The sequence below is a fragment of the Entelurus aequoreus genome, linkage group LG23 (assembly GCF_033978785.1).
Source record: "Entelurus aequoreus isolate RoL-2023_Sb linkage group LG23, RoL_Eaeq_v1.1, whole genome shotgun sequence".
Taxonomy (NCBI): domain Eukaryota; kingdom Metazoa; phylum Chordata; class Actinopteri; order Syngnathiformes; family Syngnathidae; genus Entelurus; species Entelurus aequoreus.
The window spans coordinates 37,696,528-37,715,845 of NC_084753.1; the positions used below are offsets into that span (position 1 = coordinate 37,696,528).

The 19,318-nt window shown below is 40.9% G+C and overlaps 1 protein-coding gene and 21 non-coding genes across 22 annotated transcripts in view; 13 read left to right on the forward strand and 9 right to left on the reverse strand.

Annotated features, from left to right (window-relative positions):
* LOC133640668 (zinc finger protein 391-like) overlaps window positions 1-13,653 on the forward strand; it is a 105,669-nt gene extending 92,016 nt beyond the window's left edge. The window contains exon 3 of the mRNA XM_062034222.1: window positions 10,305-13,653. Coding sequence (XP_061890206.1) covers window positions 10,305-11,392 — 1,088 coding nt within the window. The 3' untranslated portion in view covers window positions 11,393-13,653. The remainder of the gene's footprint in view (window positions 1-10,304) is intronic.
* Window positions 450-522, forward strand: trnak-uuu (transfer RNA lysine (anticodon UUU)). The gene has a single exon. It is a non-coding gene; the product is annotated as a tRNA-Lys (tRNA).
* Window positions 1,255-1,327, forward strand: trnak-uuu (transfer RNA lysine (anticodon UUU)). The gene has a single exon. It is a non-coding gene; the product is annotated as a tRNA-Lys (tRNA).
* Window positions 1,620-1,692, reverse strand: trnaf-gaa (transfer RNA phenylalanine (anticodon GAA)). The gene has a single exon. It is a non-coding gene; the product is annotated as a tRNA-Phe (tRNA).
* On the forward strand, window positions 2,065-2,137 carry trnak-uuu (transfer RNA lysine (anticodon UUU)). The gene has a single exon. It is a non-coding gene; the product is annotated as a tRNA-Lys (tRNA).
* trnaf-gaa (transfer RNA phenylalanine (anticodon GAA)) lies at window positions 2,428-2,500 on the reverse strand. The gene has a single exon. It is a non-coding gene; the product is annotated as a tRNA-Phe (tRNA).
* On the forward strand, window positions 2,871-2,943 carry trnak-uuu (transfer RNA lysine (anticodon UUU)). Its single transcript has one exon. It is a non-coding gene; the product is annotated as a tRNA-Lys (tRNA).
* trnaf-gaa (transfer RNA phenylalanine (anticodon GAA)) lies at window positions 3,236-3,308 on the reverse strand. Its single transcript has one exon. It is a non-coding gene; the product is annotated as a tRNA-Phe (tRNA).
* On the forward strand, window positions 3,701-3,773 carry trnak-uuu (transfer RNA lysine (anticodon UUU)). Its single transcript has one exon. It is a non-coding gene; the product is annotated as a tRNA-Lys (tRNA).
* trnaf-gaa (transfer RNA phenylalanine (anticodon GAA)) lies at window positions 4,066-4,138 on the reverse strand. The gene has a single exon. It is a non-coding gene; the product is annotated as a tRNA-Phe (tRNA).
* trnak-uuu (transfer RNA lysine (anticodon UUU)) lies at window positions 4,511-4,583 on the forward strand. The gene has a single exon. It is a non-coding gene; the product is annotated as a tRNA-Lys (tRNA).
* Window positions 4,876-4,948, reverse strand: trnaf-gaa (transfer RNA phenylalanine (anticodon GAA)). The gene has a single exon. It is a non-coding gene; the product is annotated as a tRNA-Phe (tRNA).
* On the forward strand, window positions 5,341-5,413 carry trnak-uuu (transfer RNA lysine (anticodon UUU)). The gene has a single exon. It is a non-coding gene; the product is annotated as a tRNA-Lys (tRNA).
* trnak-uuu (transfer RNA lysine (anticodon UUU)) lies at window positions 6,149-6,221 on the forward strand. The gene has a single exon. It is a non-coding gene; the product is annotated as a tRNA-Lys (tRNA).
* On the reverse strand, window positions 6,514-6,586 carry trnaf-gaa (transfer RNA phenylalanine (anticodon GAA)). Its single transcript has one exon. It is a non-coding gene; the product is annotated as a tRNA-Phe (tRNA).
* Window positions 7,574-7,646, reverse strand: trnaf-gaa (transfer RNA phenylalanine (anticodon GAA)). The gene has a single exon. It is a non-coding gene; the product is annotated as a tRNA-Phe (tRNA).
* On the forward strand, window positions 8,019-8,091 carry trnak-uuu (transfer RNA lysine (anticodon UUU)). Its single transcript has one exon. It is a non-coding gene; the product is annotated as a tRNA-Lys (tRNA).
* On the reverse strand, window positions 8,694-8,766 carry trnaf-gaa (transfer RNA phenylalanine (anticodon GAA)). The gene has a single exon. It is a non-coding gene; the product is annotated as a tRNA-Phe (tRNA).
* trnak-uuu (transfer RNA lysine (anticodon UUU)) lies at window positions 9,139-9,211 on the forward strand. Its single transcript has one exon. It is a non-coding gene; the product is annotated as a tRNA-Lys (tRNA).
* Window positions 13,654-14,620: 967 nt separating the features above from the next.
* On the forward strand, window positions 14,621-14,693 carry trnak-uuu (transfer RNA lysine (anticodon UUU)). The gene has a single exon. It is a non-coding gene; the product is annotated as a tRNA-Lys (tRNA).
* A 1,532-nt stretch (window positions 14,694-16,225) lies between these two features.
* Window positions 16,226-16,298, reverse strand: trnaf-gaa (transfer RNA phenylalanine (anticodon GAA)). The gene has a single exon. It is a non-coding gene; the product is annotated as a tRNA-Phe (tRNA).
* A 779-nt stretch (window positions 16,299-17,077) lies between these two features.
* On the forward strand, window positions 17,078-17,150 carry trnak-uuu (transfer RNA lysine (anticodon UUU)). The gene has a single exon. It is a non-coding gene; the product is annotated as a tRNA-Lys (tRNA).
* The last annotated feature ends 2,168 nt before the right edge of the window (window positions 17,151-19,318 follow it).

The following is a 19,318-nucleotide window of genomic DNA, read 5'->3' on the forward strand; positions in this document are numbered from 1 at the left end:
CTACTCTGCTGAAACACGGGATTGAACCAGGGACCTTTAGATCTTCAGTCTAACGCGCTCCCAACTGAGCTATTTCAGCTGAGGTTGATAACCACTTCAGCAGAAACCCACTCACCTGGATCCACTCTTTAAAATACACCCAAGGACTTACCTGTTGCTGACATTTGAATGCAAAAGAAGCCTTCGCAGAAGATTGTCACAGCATATTTTTGGTCAGCAGAACAGAGATTTGAATTCCAAAAACTCAGGGACTTCTTTCTTTGTCTGCACCCTCTGTCTATGATGATTTAAAACTGGCTTAACCGTCAAAAGTTCTAGTTCAAGCAATTGGCAAGCTTGAGCTTTGACAGTTCCCAGCTATTCGCGGAACATCCTAAATAATTTTCTTCTCGATGAGGGTGCCAGTATTGTTCTTCTCTCCAACCATGGGCAATGATTAAGTAAAAAGAGCCTGGATAGCTCAGTCGGTAGAGCATCAGACTTTTAATCTGAGGGTCCAGGGTTCAAGTCCCTGTTCAGGCGGTTTATCTCTTTACCTTCCAGTTTTAGCTTATTTTCAGCTACCGAAAGACAACATCAGCAGTTCTTTATGTGTTTGTGAAACAGCACGATTTAATAGTCAAATTAAGAAAAAAACATTGGCAAAAGTACAATACACCATAAAACTAAATAATGGTTATCCAGGTCAAACATGACAACTGATTTTAAGACTGCGCCAGCAAGACAAGCAGGTCACGGACATCCTTTTAAAGGAGTACATGCCATAAAAGTCTCTTTAGTAATGACACTAGTTCAAGAGACCAGACTACTTTGCTGAAACCCATGATTGAACCAGGGACCTTTAGATCTTCAGTCTAACGCTCTCCCAACTGAGCTATTTCAGCTGAGTTGAATAACCACTTCAGCAGAAACCCACCCACCTGGATCCACTCTTTGAAATACACCCAAGGATTTACCTGTTGCTGACATTTGAATGCAAAAGAAGCCTTCGCAGAAGATTGTCACAGCATATTTTTGGTCAGCAGAACAGAGATTTGAATTCCAAGAACTCAGGGACTTCTTTCTTTGTCTGCACCCTCTGTCTATGATGATTTAAAACTGGCTTAACCGTCAACAGTTCTAGTTCAAGCAATTGGCAAGCTTGAGCTTTGACAGTTCCCAGCTATTCGCTGAACATCCTAAATAATTTACTTCTCGATGAGGGTGCCAGTATTGTTCTTCTCTCCAACCATGGGCACTGATTAAGTAAAAAGAGCCTGGATAGCTCAGTCGGTAGAGCATCAGACTTTTAATCTGAGGGTCCAGGGTTCAAGTCCCTGTTCAGGCGGTTTATCTCTTTACCTTCCAGTTTGAGCTCATTTTCAGCTACCGAAAGACAACATCGACAGCAGTTCTGTATTTGTATGTGAAACAGCATGATTTAATAGTCAGATTAAGAAAAAAACATTAGCAAAAGTACAATACACCATAAAACAAAATAATGGTTATCCAGGTCAAACATGACAGCTGATTTTAAGACTGCGCCAACAAGACAAGCAGGTCACGGAAAACCTTTTAATGGAGTACATGCCTTAAAAGCCTCCTCAGCAATGACACTAGTTCAAGAAACCGGACTACTATGCTGAAACCCGGGATTGAACCAGGGACCTTTAGATCTTCAGTCTAACGCTCTCCCAACTGAGCTATTTCAGCTTTGGTGAATAACCGCTTCAGCAGAAACCCACCCACCTGGATCCACTCTTTGAAATACACCCGAGGACTTACCTGTTGCTGACATTTGAATGCAAAAAAGAGGCCTTTGCAGAAGATTGTCACAGCATATTTTTGGTCAGCAGAACAGAGATTTGAATTCCAAAAACTCAGGGACTTCTTTCTTTGTCTGCACTCTCTGTCTATGATGATTTAAAACTGGCTTAACCGTCAAAAGTTCTAGTTCAAGCAATTGGCAAGCTTGAGCTTTGACAGTTCCCAGCTATTCGCTGAACATCCTAAATAATTTACTTCTCGATGAGGGTGCCAGTATTGTTCTTCTCTCCAACCATGGGCACTGATTAAGTAAAAAGAGCCTGGATAGCTCAGTCGGTAGAGCATCAGACTTTTAATCTGAGGGTCCAGGGTTCAAGTCCCTGTTCAGGCGGTTTAACTCTTTACCTTCCAGTTTAAGCTTATTTTCAGCTACCGAAAGACAACATCGACAGCAGTTCTGTATTTGTATGTGAAACAGCATGATTTAATAGTCAAATTAAGAAAAAAACATTAGCAAAAGTACAATACACCATAAAACAAAATAATGGTTATCCAGGTCAAACATGACAGGTGATTTTAACTGCGCCAACAAGACAAGCAGGTCACGGACATCCTTTTAATGGAGTACATGCCTTAAATGTCTCCTCAGCAATGACACTAGTTCAAGAGACCAGACTACTATGCTGAAACCCGGGATTGAACCAGGGACCTTTAGATCTTCAGTCTAACGCTCTCCCAACTGAGCTATTTCAGCTGAGGTCAATAGCTATTTCAGCAGAAACCCACCGACCTGGATCCACTCTTTGAAATACACCCAAGGACTTACCTTTTGCTGACATTTGAATGCAAAAGAAGCCTTCGCAGAAGATTGTCACAGCATATTTTTGGTCAGCAGAACAGAGATTTGAATTCCAAAAACTCAGGGACTTCTTTCTTTGTCTGCACCCTCTGTCTATGATGATTTAAAACTGGCTTAACCGTCAAAAGTTCTAGTTCAAGCAATTGGCAAGGTTGAGCTTTGACAGTTCCCAGCTATTCGCTGAAGATCCTAAATAATTTACTTCTCGATGAGGGTGCCAGTATTGTTCTTCTCTCCAACCATGGGAAACGATTAAGTAAAAAGAGCCTGGATAGCTCAGTCGGTAGAGCATCAGACTTTTAATCTGAGGGTCCAGGGTTCAAGTCCCTGTTCAGGCGGTTTATCTCTTTACCTTCCAGTTTTAGCTTATTTTCAGCTACCGAAAGACAACATCAACAGCAGTTCTGTATTTGTATCCGAAGCAGCATGATTTAATAGTAAAATTAAGAAAAACACATTAGCAAAAGTACAATACACCATAAAACAAAATAATGGTTATCCAGGTCAAACATGACAAGTGATTTTAAGACTGCGCCAGCAAGACAAGCAGGTCATGGACATCCTTTTAATGGAGCACATGCCTTAAAAGTCTCCTCAGTAATGACACTAGTTAAAGAAACCGGACTACTATGCTGAAACCCTGGATTGAACCAGGGGCCTTTAGATCTTCAGTCTAACGCTCTCCCAACTGAGCTATTTCAGCTGAGGTCAATAGTTATTTCAGCTGAGGTGAATAGCCACTTTAGCAGAAACCCACCAACCTGGATCCACTCTTTGAAATACACCCAAGGACTTACCTGTTGCTGACATTTGAATGCAAAAGAAGCCTTCGCAGAAGATTGTCACAGCATATTTTTGGTCAGCAGAACAGAGATTTGAATTCCAAAAACTCAGGGACTTCTTTCTTTGTCTGCACCCTCTGTCTATGATGATTTAAAACTGTCTTAACCGTCAAAAGTTCTAGTTCAAGCAATTGGCAAGCTTGAGCTTTGACAGTTCCCAGCTATTCGCTGAACATCCTAAAGAATTTACTTCTCGATGAGGGTGCCAGTATTGTTCTTCTCTCCAACCATGGGCAACGACACAGTAAAAAGAGCCTGGATAGCTCAGTCGGTAGAGCATCAGACTTTTAATCTGAGGGTCCAGGGTTCAAGTCCCTGTTCAGGCGGTTTATCTCTTTACCTTTCAGTTTTATCTTATTTTCAGCTACCGAAAGACAACATCAACAGCAGTTCTGTATTTGTATGTGAAACAGCACGATTTAATAGTCAAATTAAGAAAAAAACATTGGCAAAAGTACAATACACCATAAAACTAAATAATGGTTATCCAGGTCAAACATGACAACTGATTTTAAGACTGTGCCAGCAAGACAAGCAGGTCACGGACATCCTTTTAAAGGAGTACATGCCATAAAAGTCTCCTCAGTAATGACACTAGTTCAAGAGACTAGACTCCTATGCTGAAACCCGGGATTGAACCAGGGACCTTTAGATCTTCAGTCTAACGCTCTCCCAACTGAGCTATTTCAGCTTTGGTGAATAGCCACTTCAGCAGAAACCCACCCACCTGGATCCACTCTTTGAAATACACCCAAGGACTTACCTGTTGCTGACATTTGAATGCAAAAAAGAGGCCTTCGCAGAAGATTGTCATAGCATATTTTTGGTCAGCAGAACAGAGATTTGAATTCCAAAAACTCAGGGACTTCTTTCTTTGTCTGCACCCTCTGTCTATGATGATTTAAAACTGGCTTAACCGTCAAAAGTTCTAGTTCAAGCAATTGGCAAGCTTGAGCTTTGACAGTTCCCAGCTATTCGCTGAACATCCTAAATGATTTACTTCTCAATGAGAGTGCCAGTATTGTTCTTCTCTCCAACCATGGGCACTGATTAAGTAAAAAGAGCCTGGATAGCTCAGTCGGTAGAGCATCAGACTTTTAATCTGAGGGTCCAGGGTTCAAGTCCCTATTCAGGCGGTTTATCTCTTTACCTTCCAGTTTTAGCTTATTTTCAGCTACCGAAAGACAACATCAACAGCAGTTCTGTATTTGTATGTGAAGCAGCATGATTTAATAGTCAAATTAAGAAATAAACATTAGCAAAAGTACAATACACCATAAAACAAAATAATGGTTATCCAGGTCAAACATGACAACTGATTTTAAGACTGCGCCAGCAAGACAAGCAGGTCACGGACATCCTTTTAATGGAGTACATGCCTTAAAAGTCTCCTCAGTAATGACACTAGTTAAAGAAACCGGACTACTATGCTGAAACCCGGGATTGAACCAGGGTCCTTTAGATCTTCAGTCTAACGCTCTCCCAACTGAGATATTTCAGCTGAGGTCAATAGTTATTTCAGCTGAGGTGAATAGCCACTTCAGCAGAAACCCACCAACCTGGATCCACTCTTTGAAATACACCCAAGGACTTACCTGTTGCTGACATTTGAATGCAAAAGAAGCCTTCGCAGAAGATTGTCACAGCATATTTTTGGTCAGCAGAACAGAGATTTGAATTCCAAAAACTCAGGGACTTCTTTCTTTGTCTGCACCCTCTGTCTATGATGATTTAAAACTGGCTTAACGGTCAAAAGTTCTAGTTCAAGCAATTGGCAAGCTTGAGCTTTGACAGTTCCCAGCTATTCGCTGAACATCCTAAATGATTTACTTCTCGATGAGGGTGCAAATATTGTTTTTCTCTCCAACCATGGGCACTGATTAAGTAAAAAGAGCCTGGATAGCTCAGTCGGTAGAGCATCAGACTTTTAATCTGAGGGTCCAGGGTTCAAGTCCCTGTTCAGGCGGTTTATCTCTTTACGTTCCAGCTTAAGCTTATTTTCAGCTACCGAAAGACAACATCAACAGCAGTTCTGTATTTGTATGTGAAACAGCATGATTTAATAGTCAAATTAAGAAAAAAACATTTTCAAAAGTACAATACACCATAAAACAAAATAATGGTTATCCAGGTCAAACATGACAGCTGATTTTAACTGCGCCAACAAGACAAGCAGGTCACGGACATCCTTTTAATGGAATACATGCCTTAAAAGTCTCCTCAGTAATGACACTAGTTCAAGAGACCAGACTACTATGTTGAAACCCGGGATTGAACCATTGACCTTTAGATCTTCAGTCTAACGCTCTCCCAACTGAGCTATTTCAGCTGAGGCGAATAACCACTTCAGCAGAAACCCACCCACTTGGATCCACTCTTTGAAATACACCCAAGGACTTACTTTTTGCTGACAATTGAATGTAAAAAAGAAGCCTTCGCAGAAGATTGTCACAGCATATTTTTGGTCAGCAGAACAGAGATTTGAATTCCAAAGACTCAGGGACTTCTTTCTTTGTCTGCACCCTCTGTCTATGATGATTTAAAACTGTCTTAACCGTCAAAAGTTCTAGTTCAAGCAATTGGCAAGCTTGAGCTTTGACAGTTCCCAGCTATTCGCTGAACATCCTAAAGAATTTACTTCTCGATGAGGGTGCCAGTATTGTTCTTCTCTCCAACCATGGGCAACGACGAAGTAAAAAGAGCCTGGATAGCTCAGTCGGTAGAGCATCAGACTTTTAATCTGAGGGTCCAGGGTTCAAGTCCCTGTTCAGGCGGTTTATCTCTTTACCTTCCAGTTTTATCTTATTTTCAGCTACCGAAAGACAACATCAACAGCAGTTCTGTATTTGTATGTGAAACAGCACGATTTAATAGTCAAATTAAGAAAAAAACATTGGCAAAAGTACAATACACCATAAAACTAAATAATGGTTATCCAGGTCAAACATGACAACTGATTTTAAGACCGTGCCAGCAAGACAAGCAGGTCACGGACATCCTTTTAAAGGAGTACATGCCATAAAAGTCTCCTCAGTAATGACACTAGTTCAAGAGACTAGACTACTATGCTGAAACCCGGGATTGAACCAGGGACCTTTAGATCTTCAGTCTAACACTCTCCCAACTGAGCTATTTCAGCTGAGGAGAATAACCACTTCACCAGAAACCCACCCACCTGGATCCACTCTTTGAAATACACCCAAGGACTTACCTGTTGCTTACATTTGAATGCAAAAAAGAGGCCTTCGCAGAAGATTGTCACAGCATATTTTTGGTCAACAGAACAGAGATTTGAATTCCAAAAACTCAGGGACTTCTTTCTTTGTCTGCACCCTCTGTCTATGATGATTCAAAACTGGCTTAACCGTCAAAAGTTCTAGTTCAAGCAATTGGCAAGCTTGAGCTTTGACAGTTCCCAGCTATTCGCTGAACATCCTAAATAATTTACTTCTCGATGAGGGTGCTCAGTCGGTAGAGCATCAGACTTTTAATCTGAGGGTCCAGGGTTCAAGTCCCTGTTCAGGCGGTTTATCTCTTTACCTTTCAGTTTTATCTTATTTTCAGCTACCGAAAGACAACATCAACAGCAGTTCTTTATTTGTATGTGAAACAGCACGATTTAATAGTCAAATTAAGAAAAAAACATTGGCAAAAGTACAATACACCATAAAACTAAATAATGGTTATCCAGGTCAAACATGACAACTGATTTTAACTGCGCCAACAAGACAAGCAGGTCACGGACATCCTTTTAAAGGAGTACATGCCATAAAAGTCTCCTCAGGAGCATCAGACTTTTAATCTGAGGGTCCAGGGTTCAAGTCCCTGTTCAGGCGGTTTATCTCTTTACGTTCCATCTTAAGCTTATTTTCAGCTACCGAAAGACAACATCAACAGCAGTTCTGTATTTGTATGTGAAACAGCATGATTTAATAGTCAAATTAAGAAAAAAACATTTGCAAAAGTACAATACACCATAAAACAAAATAATGGTTATCCAGGTCAAACATGACAGCTGATTTTAACTGCGCCAACAAGACAAGCCGGTCACGGACATCCTTTTAAAGGAGTACATGCCATAAAAGTTTCCTCAGTAATGACACTAGTTCAAGAGACTAGACTACTATGCTGAAACCCGGGATTGAACCAGGGACCTTTAGATCTTCAGTCTAACGCTCTCCCAACTGAGCTATTTCAGCTGAGGCGAATAACCACTTCAGCAGAAACCCACCCACTTGGATCCACTCTTTGAAATACACCCAAGGACTTACTTTTTGCTGACAATTGAATGTAAAAAAGAAGCCTTCGCAGAAGATTGTCACAGCATATTTTTGGTCAGCAGAACAGAGATTTGAATTCCAAAGACTCAGGGACTTCTTTCTTTGTCTGCACCCTCTGTCTATGATGATTTAAAACTGGCTTAACCGTCAAAAGTTCTAGTTCAAGCAATTGGCAAGCTTGAGCTTTGACAGTTCCCAGCTATTCGCTGAACATCCTAAAGAATTTACTTCTCGATGAGGGTGCCAGTATTGTTCTTCTCTCCAACCATGGGCAACGACGAAGTAAAAAGAGCCTGGATAGCTCAGTCGGTAGAGCATCAGACTTTTAATCTGAGGGTCCAGGGTTCAAGTCCCTGTTCAGGCGGTTTATCTCTTTACCTTCCAGTTTTATCTTATTTTCAGCTACCGAAAGACAACATCAACAGCAGTTCTGTATTTGTATGTGAAACAGCACGATTTAATAGTCAAATTAAGAAAAAAACATTGGCAAAAGTACAATACACCATAAAACTAAATAATGGTTATCCAGGTCAAACATGACAACTGATTTTAAGACCGTGCCAGCAAGACAAGCAGGTCACGGACATCCTTTTAAAGGAGTACATGCCATAAAAGTCTCCTCAGGAGCATCAGACTTTTAATCTGAGGGTCCAGGGTTCAAGTCCCTGTTCAGGCGGTTTATCTCTTTACGTTCCATCTTAAGCTTATTTTCAGCTACCGAAAGACAACATCAACAGCAGTTCTGTATTTGTATGTGAAACAGCATGATTTAATAGTCAAATTAAGAAAAAAACATTTGCAAAAGTACAATACACCATAAAACAAAATAATGGTTATCCAGGTCAAACATGACAGCTGATTTTAACTGCGCCAACAAGACAAGCCGGTCACGGACATCCTTTTAAAGGAGTACATGCCATAAAAGTTTCCTCAGTAATGACACTAGTTCAAGAGACTAGACTACTATGCTAAAACCCGGGATTGAACCAGGGACCTTTAGATCTTCAGTCTAACGCTCTCCCAACTGAGCTATTTCAGCTTTGGTGAATAACCACTTCAGCAGAAACCCACCCACTTGGATCCACTCTTTGAAATACACCCGAGGACTTACCTGTTGCTGACATTTGAATGCAAAAAAGAGGCCTTCGCAGAAGATTGTCACAGCATATTTTTGGTCAGCAGAACAGAGATTTGAATTCCAAAAACTCAGGGACTTCTTTCTTTGTCTGCACCCTCTGTCTATGATGATTTAAAACTGTCTTAACCGTCAAAAGTTCTAGTTCAAGCAATTGGCAAGCTTGAGCTTTGACAGTTCCCAGCTATTCGCTGAACATTCTAAATGATTTACTTCTCGATGAGGGTGCCAGTATTGTTCTTCTCTCCAACCATGGGCACTGATTAAGTAAAAAGAGCCTGGATAGCTCAGTCGGTAGAGCATCAGACTTTTAATCTGAGGGTCCAGGGTTCAAGTCCCTGTTCAGGCGGTTTATCTCTTTACGTTCCAGCTTACGCTTATTTTCAGCTACCGAAAGACAACATCAACAAATGTTCTGTATTTGTATGTGAAACAGCACGATTTAATAGTCAAATTAAGAAAAAAACATTGGCAAAAGTACAATACACCATAAAACAAAATAATGGTTATCCAGGTCAAACATGACAGCTGATTTTAAGACTGCGCCAACAAGACAAGCAGGTCACGAACATCCTTTTAATGGAGTACATGCTTTAAAAGTCTTCTCAGCAATGACACTAGTTCAAGAGACCGGACTACTATGCTGAAACCCAGGATTGAACCAGGGACCTTTAGATCTTCAGTCTAACGCTCTCCCAACTGAGCTAATTCAGCTGAGGTCAGTAGCTATTTCAGCTGAGGTGAATAGCAACTTCAGCAGAAACCCACCCACCTGGATCCACTCTTTGAAATACACCCAAGGACTTACCTGTTGCTGACATTTGAATGCAAAAAAGAGGCCTTCGCAGAAGATTGTCACAGCATATTTTTGGTCAACAGAACAGAGATTTGAATTCCAAAAACTCAGGGACTTCTTTTTTTGTCTGCACCCTCTGTCTATGATGATTTAAAATTGGCTTAACCATCAAAAGTTCTAGTTCAAGCAATTGGCAAGCTTGAGCTTTGACAGTTCCCAGCTTTTCGCTGAACATCCTAAATAATTTACTTCTCGATGAGGGTGCCAGTATTGTTCTTCTCTCCAACCATGGGCAATGATTAAGTAAAAAGAGCCTGGATAGCTCAGTCTAACACTCTCCCAACTGAGCTACTTCAGCAGAAACCCACCCACCTGGATCCACTCTTTGAAATACACCCAAGGACTTACCTGTTGCTGACATTTGAATGCAAAAAGGAGGCCTTCGCAGAAGATTTTCACAATATATGTTTTCTTTTTCTGTGAATAATGTTGTAGAGAGCGCCATGTTTGTGTCCCACAGTGATTTTGGGCCAGTTCATACAATAACTTTGTTTACCTTAGTACATGTGAACAAACTGAATGCCTTATGTGTCTGAACAAAGCTGGATGTTTCTAAATCATGTGTTTGTCTTCTTGTGTCATGCAGACATGTGTGAAGGACATCTCCCTGAACAACAGGAGTGGAGCTTAAGGATGGTAAAAGTGGAGCCACAGCCCTCCCACATTAAAGAGGAAGAGGAGGAACACAGCATCAGTTCGGAGGGAGAGCATCTTGAAGGACTGGAGGAGGTTGATGTCACCAAGATGCCAGTGACTGGTGTGATTGTGAGGAGTAAATATGATAAGCTCAAAGGTGAAAGTGAGGAGAAGAGAGAGGCGGAGCCTCCAAGCAGCAGCTCAACTCAACACATGACAACAGAAGCTGATGGAGACCACTGTGGAGGATCACAAGCAGACAAGCTCTTAGCTCCACTATCAGATAGTGAGGACACAACGTCACACTCTCCTGACACTGATGATGAACACTCTAAAGATGATAAGACATGTCACACCGACAACACACACTTGACATGTTCTCACTGTGACAAAACCTTCAGATATCCTTGTTATCTAAAGGTACACATGAGAATACACACTGGAGATAAACATTTTCGCTGCTCAGTCTGTGGTAATGGATTTGCACAAAAAAATGCGTTGAAAGACCACATGAGAACACACACAGGAGAAAAACCTTGTTCCTGTTCAATCTGTGGTAAAGGTTTTGTACATAGTAACTATTTAAAAGTACACATGAGAACACACACAGGAGACAAATCTTTCATCTGTTCAATCTGTGGTAAAGGTTTTGTAGAAAGTACCAACTTGAAAGTACACATGAGAACACACACCGGAGAAAAACCTTTTAAATGTTCAATCTGTAGTAAAGGGTTTGTACAAAGTCAATATTTAAAAGTACACATGAGAACACATACTGGTGAAAAACCTTTTACCTGTTCAATCTGTGGTAAATGTTTTGTAGGTAGTCATAGTTTGAAAGCGCACCTGAGAACACACACTGGAGAAAAACCTTTTTCTTGTTCGATCTGTGGTAAAGGTTTGAAATCAGGTCAAAATTTGAAAGTACACATGCGAACACACACAGGTGAAAAACCATACTTATGTTTAAGCTGCGACAAAAGCTTTTGTCACCATACGGCATTTGTACGACATATGAGTACACACGCTGGTGATTAAGTGTTGAGTTGCAGTGTGTGTGGTGAACGTTTCTCTTCGAAGTACCAGTGTAAGAAACACAAGTGTGCTGGTGAGAACAGCAGCAGCAAATGAAGATGCAGGATTTGAAATATACTGTCAAGACTTTAACTTTGATTTTATAACAACATCAGCACATATAATGTTTGGGTTGTCTTGGAAGACGTTTCGCCGCTCATCCGAGTCGGCTTCATCAGTTAGTGCTCCTAGATTGGTCAGATCAGGGATTAGTTTAGGGACTAGATCTGACCAATCTAAGTCAATAGGAGCATGAACTGATAAAGCCGACTCGGATGAGCGGTGAAACGTCTTCTAAGACAAACCAAACAGTCCAAATGACACAGTTAGTCATATGAAGCCCTCTGGTTCTCCTGCAGACTCCCTCCCACCTCGCCTGTTTAAGGAGGTACTTGCTACTATTGGATCAAGTGTCCTTAACATTATCAATAGTAGCCTCTCTTCTGGAATAGTTCCAGTAGAGTTTAAACATGCAGTGGTACGACCTCTACTTAAAAAACCAAGCCTCGACCCCTCTCTCCTCTCTAACCTTAGACCTATCTCTAATCTTCCATACATTTCTAAAATATTAGAGAAGGTTGTCTACAGTCAATTGTTGCCCTTCTTAGAGGATAATGGTATCACTGAGTTGTTCCAGTCCGGTTTTAAAGCCCTCCACAGCACAGAGTCAGCGCTTTTAAAAGTTTTTAACGATATCCTCCTGTCAACTGATTCTGGTAAATATGTTGTCCTGGTGCTTTTAGATCTGTCTGCTGCTTTCGACACCGTCGACCACGCCACCTTAATCACTCGTCTTGAGAACTGTGTGGGCATTAAGGGCGCCGCCCTCAACTGGTTCCGGTTGTACCTAACTGACAGGAGTTTTTGTGTAAAAATAGACAGTTTTATGTCTTCCACAGCTCCTTTACCACATGGGGTCCCCCCGGGCTCAATCCTTGCCCCAATCTTATTTGCGCTTTACCTTTTCCCCCTTGGTTCTATTTTTAGGAAGTACGATATTGCATTTAATTTTTATGCCGATGATTGCCAGATGTATTTTCCCATGGCACAAAATAACACGGTTCAACGTCTTATTGACTGCCTGCACGACATCAAAGCCTGGCTTTCAGCTAACTTCCTGAGCTAGAATTGTAGACAAAACAGAAGTTATGTTGTTCGGTCCAAGTCGCTCCCCCTCCCTCAACGTTGACCTCGGCACTCTGACCCCGTATCTCAGCGACTGTGTCACAAACCTGGGGGTAAAGTTCGACTCAGATTTTAAATTCGAAAAACAAATCAGCAGCGTCGTACAAAAAAGTTTTTATCAATTACGCCAAATAGCGAAAGTGAAACCGCTTCTATCAGGACATGATCTCGAGAAATTAATCCATGCCTTTATCTCGACTCGTTTAGACTACTGCAATGCCCTGTATGTAGGCATTAGCCAGGCCTCCCTCGCCCGCCTGCAGCTCGTGCAGAACTCTGCTGCTCGTCTGCTAACACAGACCCGCAGACGTGAGCACATCACCCCTATATTAGCGTCCCTTCACTGGCTCCCTGTGCGTTACAGAATCAATTTTAGACTCCTTTTATTTGTTTTTAAATGTCTAAACAACCTCGCGCCAACATATCTCTCCGACCTCCTTCAGCCTTACTCTCCCACCCGATCCCTAAGATCAGCCGATCAGCTGCTACTGACGGTCCCGGACACAAGGCTGAGGCTTAGAGGTGACAGAGCTTTCGCCGCTGCTGCTCCCAAGCTCTGGAACGACCTACCTCTGAGTGTTAGACAAGCCTCCTCTCTTCCTGTTTTTAAATCTCTCTTAAAAACATACTTTTATTCCATGGCTTTTAACACTGAGTGATACCCATCCTGCAATGGCGCCCCATAATACACCTGCTGTGAACCTGTTTTTATGTTTTTATATTTTATTTATTTTTTATCGTGTTCTGTTTGTGTTGTGTTGTGTTTGCTCGGTTCTCGTATTATTTTTAACCTGCCCATTGTACAGCACTTTGGCTACCCCTGTGGTAAATTTTAAATGTGCTTTATAAATAAAGTTGATTTGATTTGATTTGATTTGCGATCGATTGTATGCCTGAGATGAAAATGACCTGGATGAATGAAAGCATTCATACACATCTTGCTTATTATATATAATACTCCCATTTTTTATATGAATATTGTTTTGTGTTTGTTTTAGTATTCAGACCTTTATGTAACAAGCAATGTATGATTCAACAAAAAAGGGGTAAATAAATGTCTTGAATTTTTGTTGTGTGGGTTTTGTTATATTTATAATTGGAGTCATTTTTTTAAATATAGTTATGTTTATGATTTTTTTTTAAATATGAAACAAATTTAAGATATCTATATAGCGCTTTCTTGCAATTGTGTCAAAGCGTGTTACATTGAGCCACGTTGGTTGAACATTGTTCATGTTAATGAGCCAGTCAATACATTCCGTTTGCTCGTCAAACTGGATCCACTCTTTGAAATACACCCAAGGACTTACCTGTTGCTGACTTTTGAATGCAAAAAGGAGGCCTTCGCAAAAGATAGTCAAAACAGATTTTTGGTCAGCAGAACAGGGACTTGAAACCCAGAAACTCTCAAATGAAATTCTGGTGGCATATTTGACCTCTGTTCTTGGCAACACTGGTAGATTTGATATGAATGTGTTGTGTTTTTCGCACAGAGTCAGCTTCTAAGCATTGTTCACAAATGTTTAGTAGGGTTAAGGTACAGTCTCCGGAACAGACATTCCAGAAACTCAATTTAACCTGCCTGTAACCCTTTGAAACCATTTTTTATGTGTGTTTGATATTATCTTGTTGGAACACCCGGTTGTGTACAAAGTTCAGTCTTTTCCCTAATGATTGGTAGTGAGGCAAAGTAGCTCAAGATTTGTCTCTTCTGGCCAGAAAACCTTTGTCCCAATGGTATTTGGTTTGAAAGTGTGGGTAGCGTTCAAGGTAAACCCATCTCAGAGCTGGCAACTTTTGGACAGGGACTTCTTTCTTTGTCTGCACCCTCTCGGTCTATGACGATTTAGGACTGGCTTAACTGTCAATAGTTCTAATTCAAGCAATTGGCAAGCTTGAGCTTTGACTGTTCCCAGCTATTCGCTGAACATCCTAACTAATTTACTTCTAGATGAGGGTGCCAGTAATGTTCTTCTCTCCAACCATGGGCAAGGTTAAGTAAAAAGAGCCTGAATAGCTCAGTCGGTAGAGCATCAGACTTTTAATCTGAGGGTCCAGGGTTCAAGTCCCTGTTCAGGCGGTTAATCTCTTTACCTTCCAGCAAAAGCTTATTTTCTGCTACCCAAAATACAACATAGGGGCGGCGTGGCGAAGTTGGTAGAGTGGCCGTGCCAGCAATCGGAGGGTTGCAGGTTACTGGGGTTCAATCCCCACCTTCTACCATCCTAGTCACGTCCGTTGTGTCCTTGGGCAAGACACTTCACCCTTGCTCCTGATGGCTGCTGGTTAGCGCCTTGCATGGCAGCTCCCGCCATCAGTGTGTGAATGTGTGTGTGAATGGGTGAATGTGGAAATACTGTCAAAGCGCTTTGAGTACCTTGAAGGTAGAAAAGCGCTATACAAGTATAACCCATTTATCATTTATTTATAACATAAACAGCAGTCCTGTAACCTGCTGGACATTGGAAAAACTGAACCTGAAAACTTGTCCAACACTTAAAACAGCTCAGTTTGCAGAGCATCAGATGGATCAGCAGAATACTTTTATACAAATTCAAATGTTAGATCCGACGTCAGAGTTAATTTGTCGAAAATTTGTGGCTATTTATTTGCTGTAAATGTGTTGAATGGACCCTTAAGTCATACTGAGCCGTGTGTGTTAATGGATGGTCATTTCAATTTAAAAAACTACTTTTTTGAGGGATTTAGGAACGCCATTTCAGAAATGTATTTAATTTGCCTGAAACACTTCAATAACAGTTTTGATATGTGTCTGATATCATCTTTTTGGAACATCCAATTGTGTCGAAAGATCAGCCGAAGCAAAATAGCTAAATCTTTGTCTCATCTGGCCATACATTTTTTGTCCAAGGGGTATTTGGTTTGAAAGTGTGGGTAGCATTAAAGGTAAATCCATCTTAGAGTTGGCAATTTTAGGACAGGGGCTCCTTTTTTGGTCTCAGTCCATGGAGATGTAAAATGACTTTACTGTCAACAGTGAGGCTGGGATTCAAGTAATTGGTGGGCTTGAGCCTTTATGCTTATCTGAGGGCACCAGTATGGTTCTTCTTCAAAAGCCTTCCTTTTTGCCTCGGCAAAAGTCTACATCAACAGCAATTGTTTATTCTGTATTTCATTTGGAAAAACTGCAAACAAAATTATTCCCTACAACTACTTTAGCTCAGGTGGGAAAGTGTTAAACAGATTATCTGAAGGTTTCAAATGCATTACCTTGACTTCCAATTGTTAGAGAGTGTACTCACAGGAAAAAGTTTTGGTTAACTTTGCTGTAGGTGTGTTAGATGCACCCTCACGTCACACTGAGCACAAATGTATTGCTGTTGGTTTCAAGTGATAGTCTACAACACACCAAGGCAACACTGTTACATGTGTGTTTAAACAGCACAATTTAATAGTCATATTAAGAAAAAACATTGGCAAAAGTACAATACACCATCAAACAACGTAATGATAAACATGACAAAAAGATCTTCGACAACTGATTTTAAGACTGCACCAGCAAGACAAACAGGTCAGGGACGTCCTTTTAAAAGCGGACGTGCCATAAAAGTCACCTGAGTAATGACACTATCGCAAGAGGACGCACTACTATGCTGAAACCCGGGATTGAACCAAGGACCTTTAGATCTTCAGTCTAACGCTCGCCCAACTGAGCTATTTCAGCTGAAACCCTCCAATTTGGATCTACTCTTTGAAATATACCCAAGGACTTACCTGTTGCTGACATTTGAATGCAAAAAGTAGGTCTTCACAGGAGATTGTCAGAACATATTTTTAGACAGCAGAACAGGGACTTGAAACCCAGAAACTCTCAAGTGAAAGTCTTATGTTCTACAACTGAGCAATTCGGGGTTGCTTTCCATCACAGAAAAACACATCAAAATTAAACAAAATGCTTCTGGACCCCTGTTCTTGGCAATACTGGTAGATTTGATATGAATGTGCTGCATTCTTGGCACAGGGTCAGCTTCTAAGCATTGTTCACAAATGTTTAGTAGGGTTAAGGTACAGTCTCCGGAACAGACATTCCAGATACTCAATTCAACCTGCCTGTAACCCTTTGAAACCATTTTTTTTATGTGTGTTTGATATTGTCTTGTTGGAACACCCGGTTGTGTACAAAGTTCAGTCTTTTCACTGTTGATCGGTAGTGAAGCAAAGTAGTTAAATATTTGTCTCTTCGGACCATAAAACCTTTGTCTCAATGGTATTTGGTTTGAAAGTGTGGGTAGCATTCAAAGTAAACCCATCTTAGATTCAGCAACTTTGGGACAGGGACTTCTTTCTTTGTCTTCACCATCAATAGTTCTAGTTCAAGCAATTAGCAAGCTTGAGCTTCGACAGTTCCCAGCTATTTGCTGAACATCCTAATGAATTTACTTCTAGATGAGGGTGTCAGTAATGTTCTTCTCTCCAACCATGGGCAATGATACTATAATAAGAGCCTGGATAGCTCAGTCGGTAGAGCATCAGACTTTTAATCTGAGGGTCCAGGGTTCAAGTCCCTGTTCAGGCGGTTTACCTCTTTAACTTCCAGCAAAAGCTTATTTTCTGCTACCCAAAAGACAACATCAACAGCAGTCCTGTATCCTGTCGGATATGGGAAAAACTGAACATGAAAAGTTGTCCAACACTTAAAACAGCTCAGTTTGCAGTGCGTTAGACGGATCAGCAGAATACTTTTGTACAATTTTAAATGTTAGATCCAATTGTCACAGTTTATTTGTCGAAAATTGTGGCTATTTTTAAGCTGTGTATGAGTTAAATGGAGTTTAAATCATACTGAGCCGGCTTTACATTTGAAAAACAACTTTTTGGGGGATTTGGGAAGGCCTTTTCAGAAAATTATTTAATTTGCCAGAAATACTTTGTTGCGTCGGCCAGCGTTCCTCCAATGGGGAATTCAAAATGCTAGTCTCTCCCAGGTTCTTTTTATGGCAATAAGCTGAAGGTTATATTGAACACCAGGCAGTAGTTGGTATTTTGTCGTTTATTCTCCAAGCTTAGAGGACAAACGTGAGACCAACCCAGTACACCAGCATTCCCTCACCCAGTCTAGCTCGGTCTCTCCCCAAACCCACGGAAGTGCTGTCCTCTTCCCTCTGTCTCTCGCCCCCACCTTACAGAAATGAATACAGATGTCCATTGTATCTGTTATCTAAAGCCGGCCCGAGAAGGGAGCAGGGAGGATTCCTTCTTCTCTGTCTCCTGCATTCCAGAGCTATGAAGGCCAGACCAAACCGTGCACATTGAAAACTCAAAAGAGAACAAAATGGAGCTGGTTTGCAATACGACCACGAAACTAGAGAAGTAACACTTAAATATGAATATATGTAATTATCCACGTCCGTCAACTTCAATACCAGTTTTGATATTTTTGTCCCAAGGGTATTTGGTTTGAAAGTGTGGGTAGCATTAAAGGCAAATCCATCTTGGAGTTGGCAATTTTGGGACAGGGGCTCCTTTGGTCTCAGTCCATTACGATGTAAAAGTACTTTACCGTCGAAAGTGAGGCTGGGGTTCAAGTAATTGGTGGGCTTGAGCCTTGATGCGTCCCAGCTGTTACTTGAGCAACTTAGCTGATTTATTTTTATCTGAGGGCACCAGTATGGTTCTACTTCAAAAGGTTTACTTTTTACTTCGCAAAAGTCTACATCAACAGCAATAGTTTATTCTGTATTTCATTTTGGAAAACTGCAAACACAATTATTCGCCACAACTATTTTAGCTCAGGTGGGAAAGCGTTAAAGAGATTATCTGAAGGTTGTTTCAATTGTTAGACAGTGTACTCGCAGGGAAAAGTTTTGGTTAACTTTGCTGTAGGTGTGTTAGATGCACCCTCACATCACACTGAACAGATTTATTGCTTTTGGTTTCAAGTGATACAGTCTAACACAACACCCCAAGGCATCACTTTTATATGTGCTTTTGAAACAGTATGATTTAATAGTCAAACTAAGAAAAAACATTGGCAAAAGTAAAATACACCATGAAACAACATAATGGTTATCCAGGTTAAACATGACTAAAATGTCTATCACAACTGATTTTAAGACAAGCAGGTCACGGACATCCTTTTAAAAGCGTACATGCCATAAAATTCTCCTCAGCAATGACACTATGTCAAGAGACCACAATACTATAATGAAACCCAGGATTGAACCAGGGACCTTTGGATCTTCAGTCTAACACTCTCCCAACTGAGCTACTTCAGCTGATATCCACTCACTTGGATCCACTCTTTGAAATGTACCTGTAAAGTGGGATGTTTTGATAAAAACAGACTAAAACAAAGTGATAAATGGATCCACTCTTTGAAATGTACCCAAGGACTTACCTGCTGCTGACTTTTGGATGCAAAACGGAAGGCTTTCGCAGGAGATTGTCCGAACATATTTTTGGTCAGCAGAACAGGGACTTGAAATCCAGAAACTCTCAAATGAAAGTTTTGTGTTCTACAACTGAGCAATTCGGAGGATGACAAGACCAGCAATATGATTGATGAAGATGATCTCTTGCTGGCCCCACTATGGACTGGACTCTCACACTATTATGTTAGATCCACTATGGACTGGACTCTCACACTATTATGTTAGATCCACTATGGACTGGACTCTCACAATATTATGTTAGATCCACTATGGACTGGACTCTCACACTATTATGTTAGATCCACTATGGACT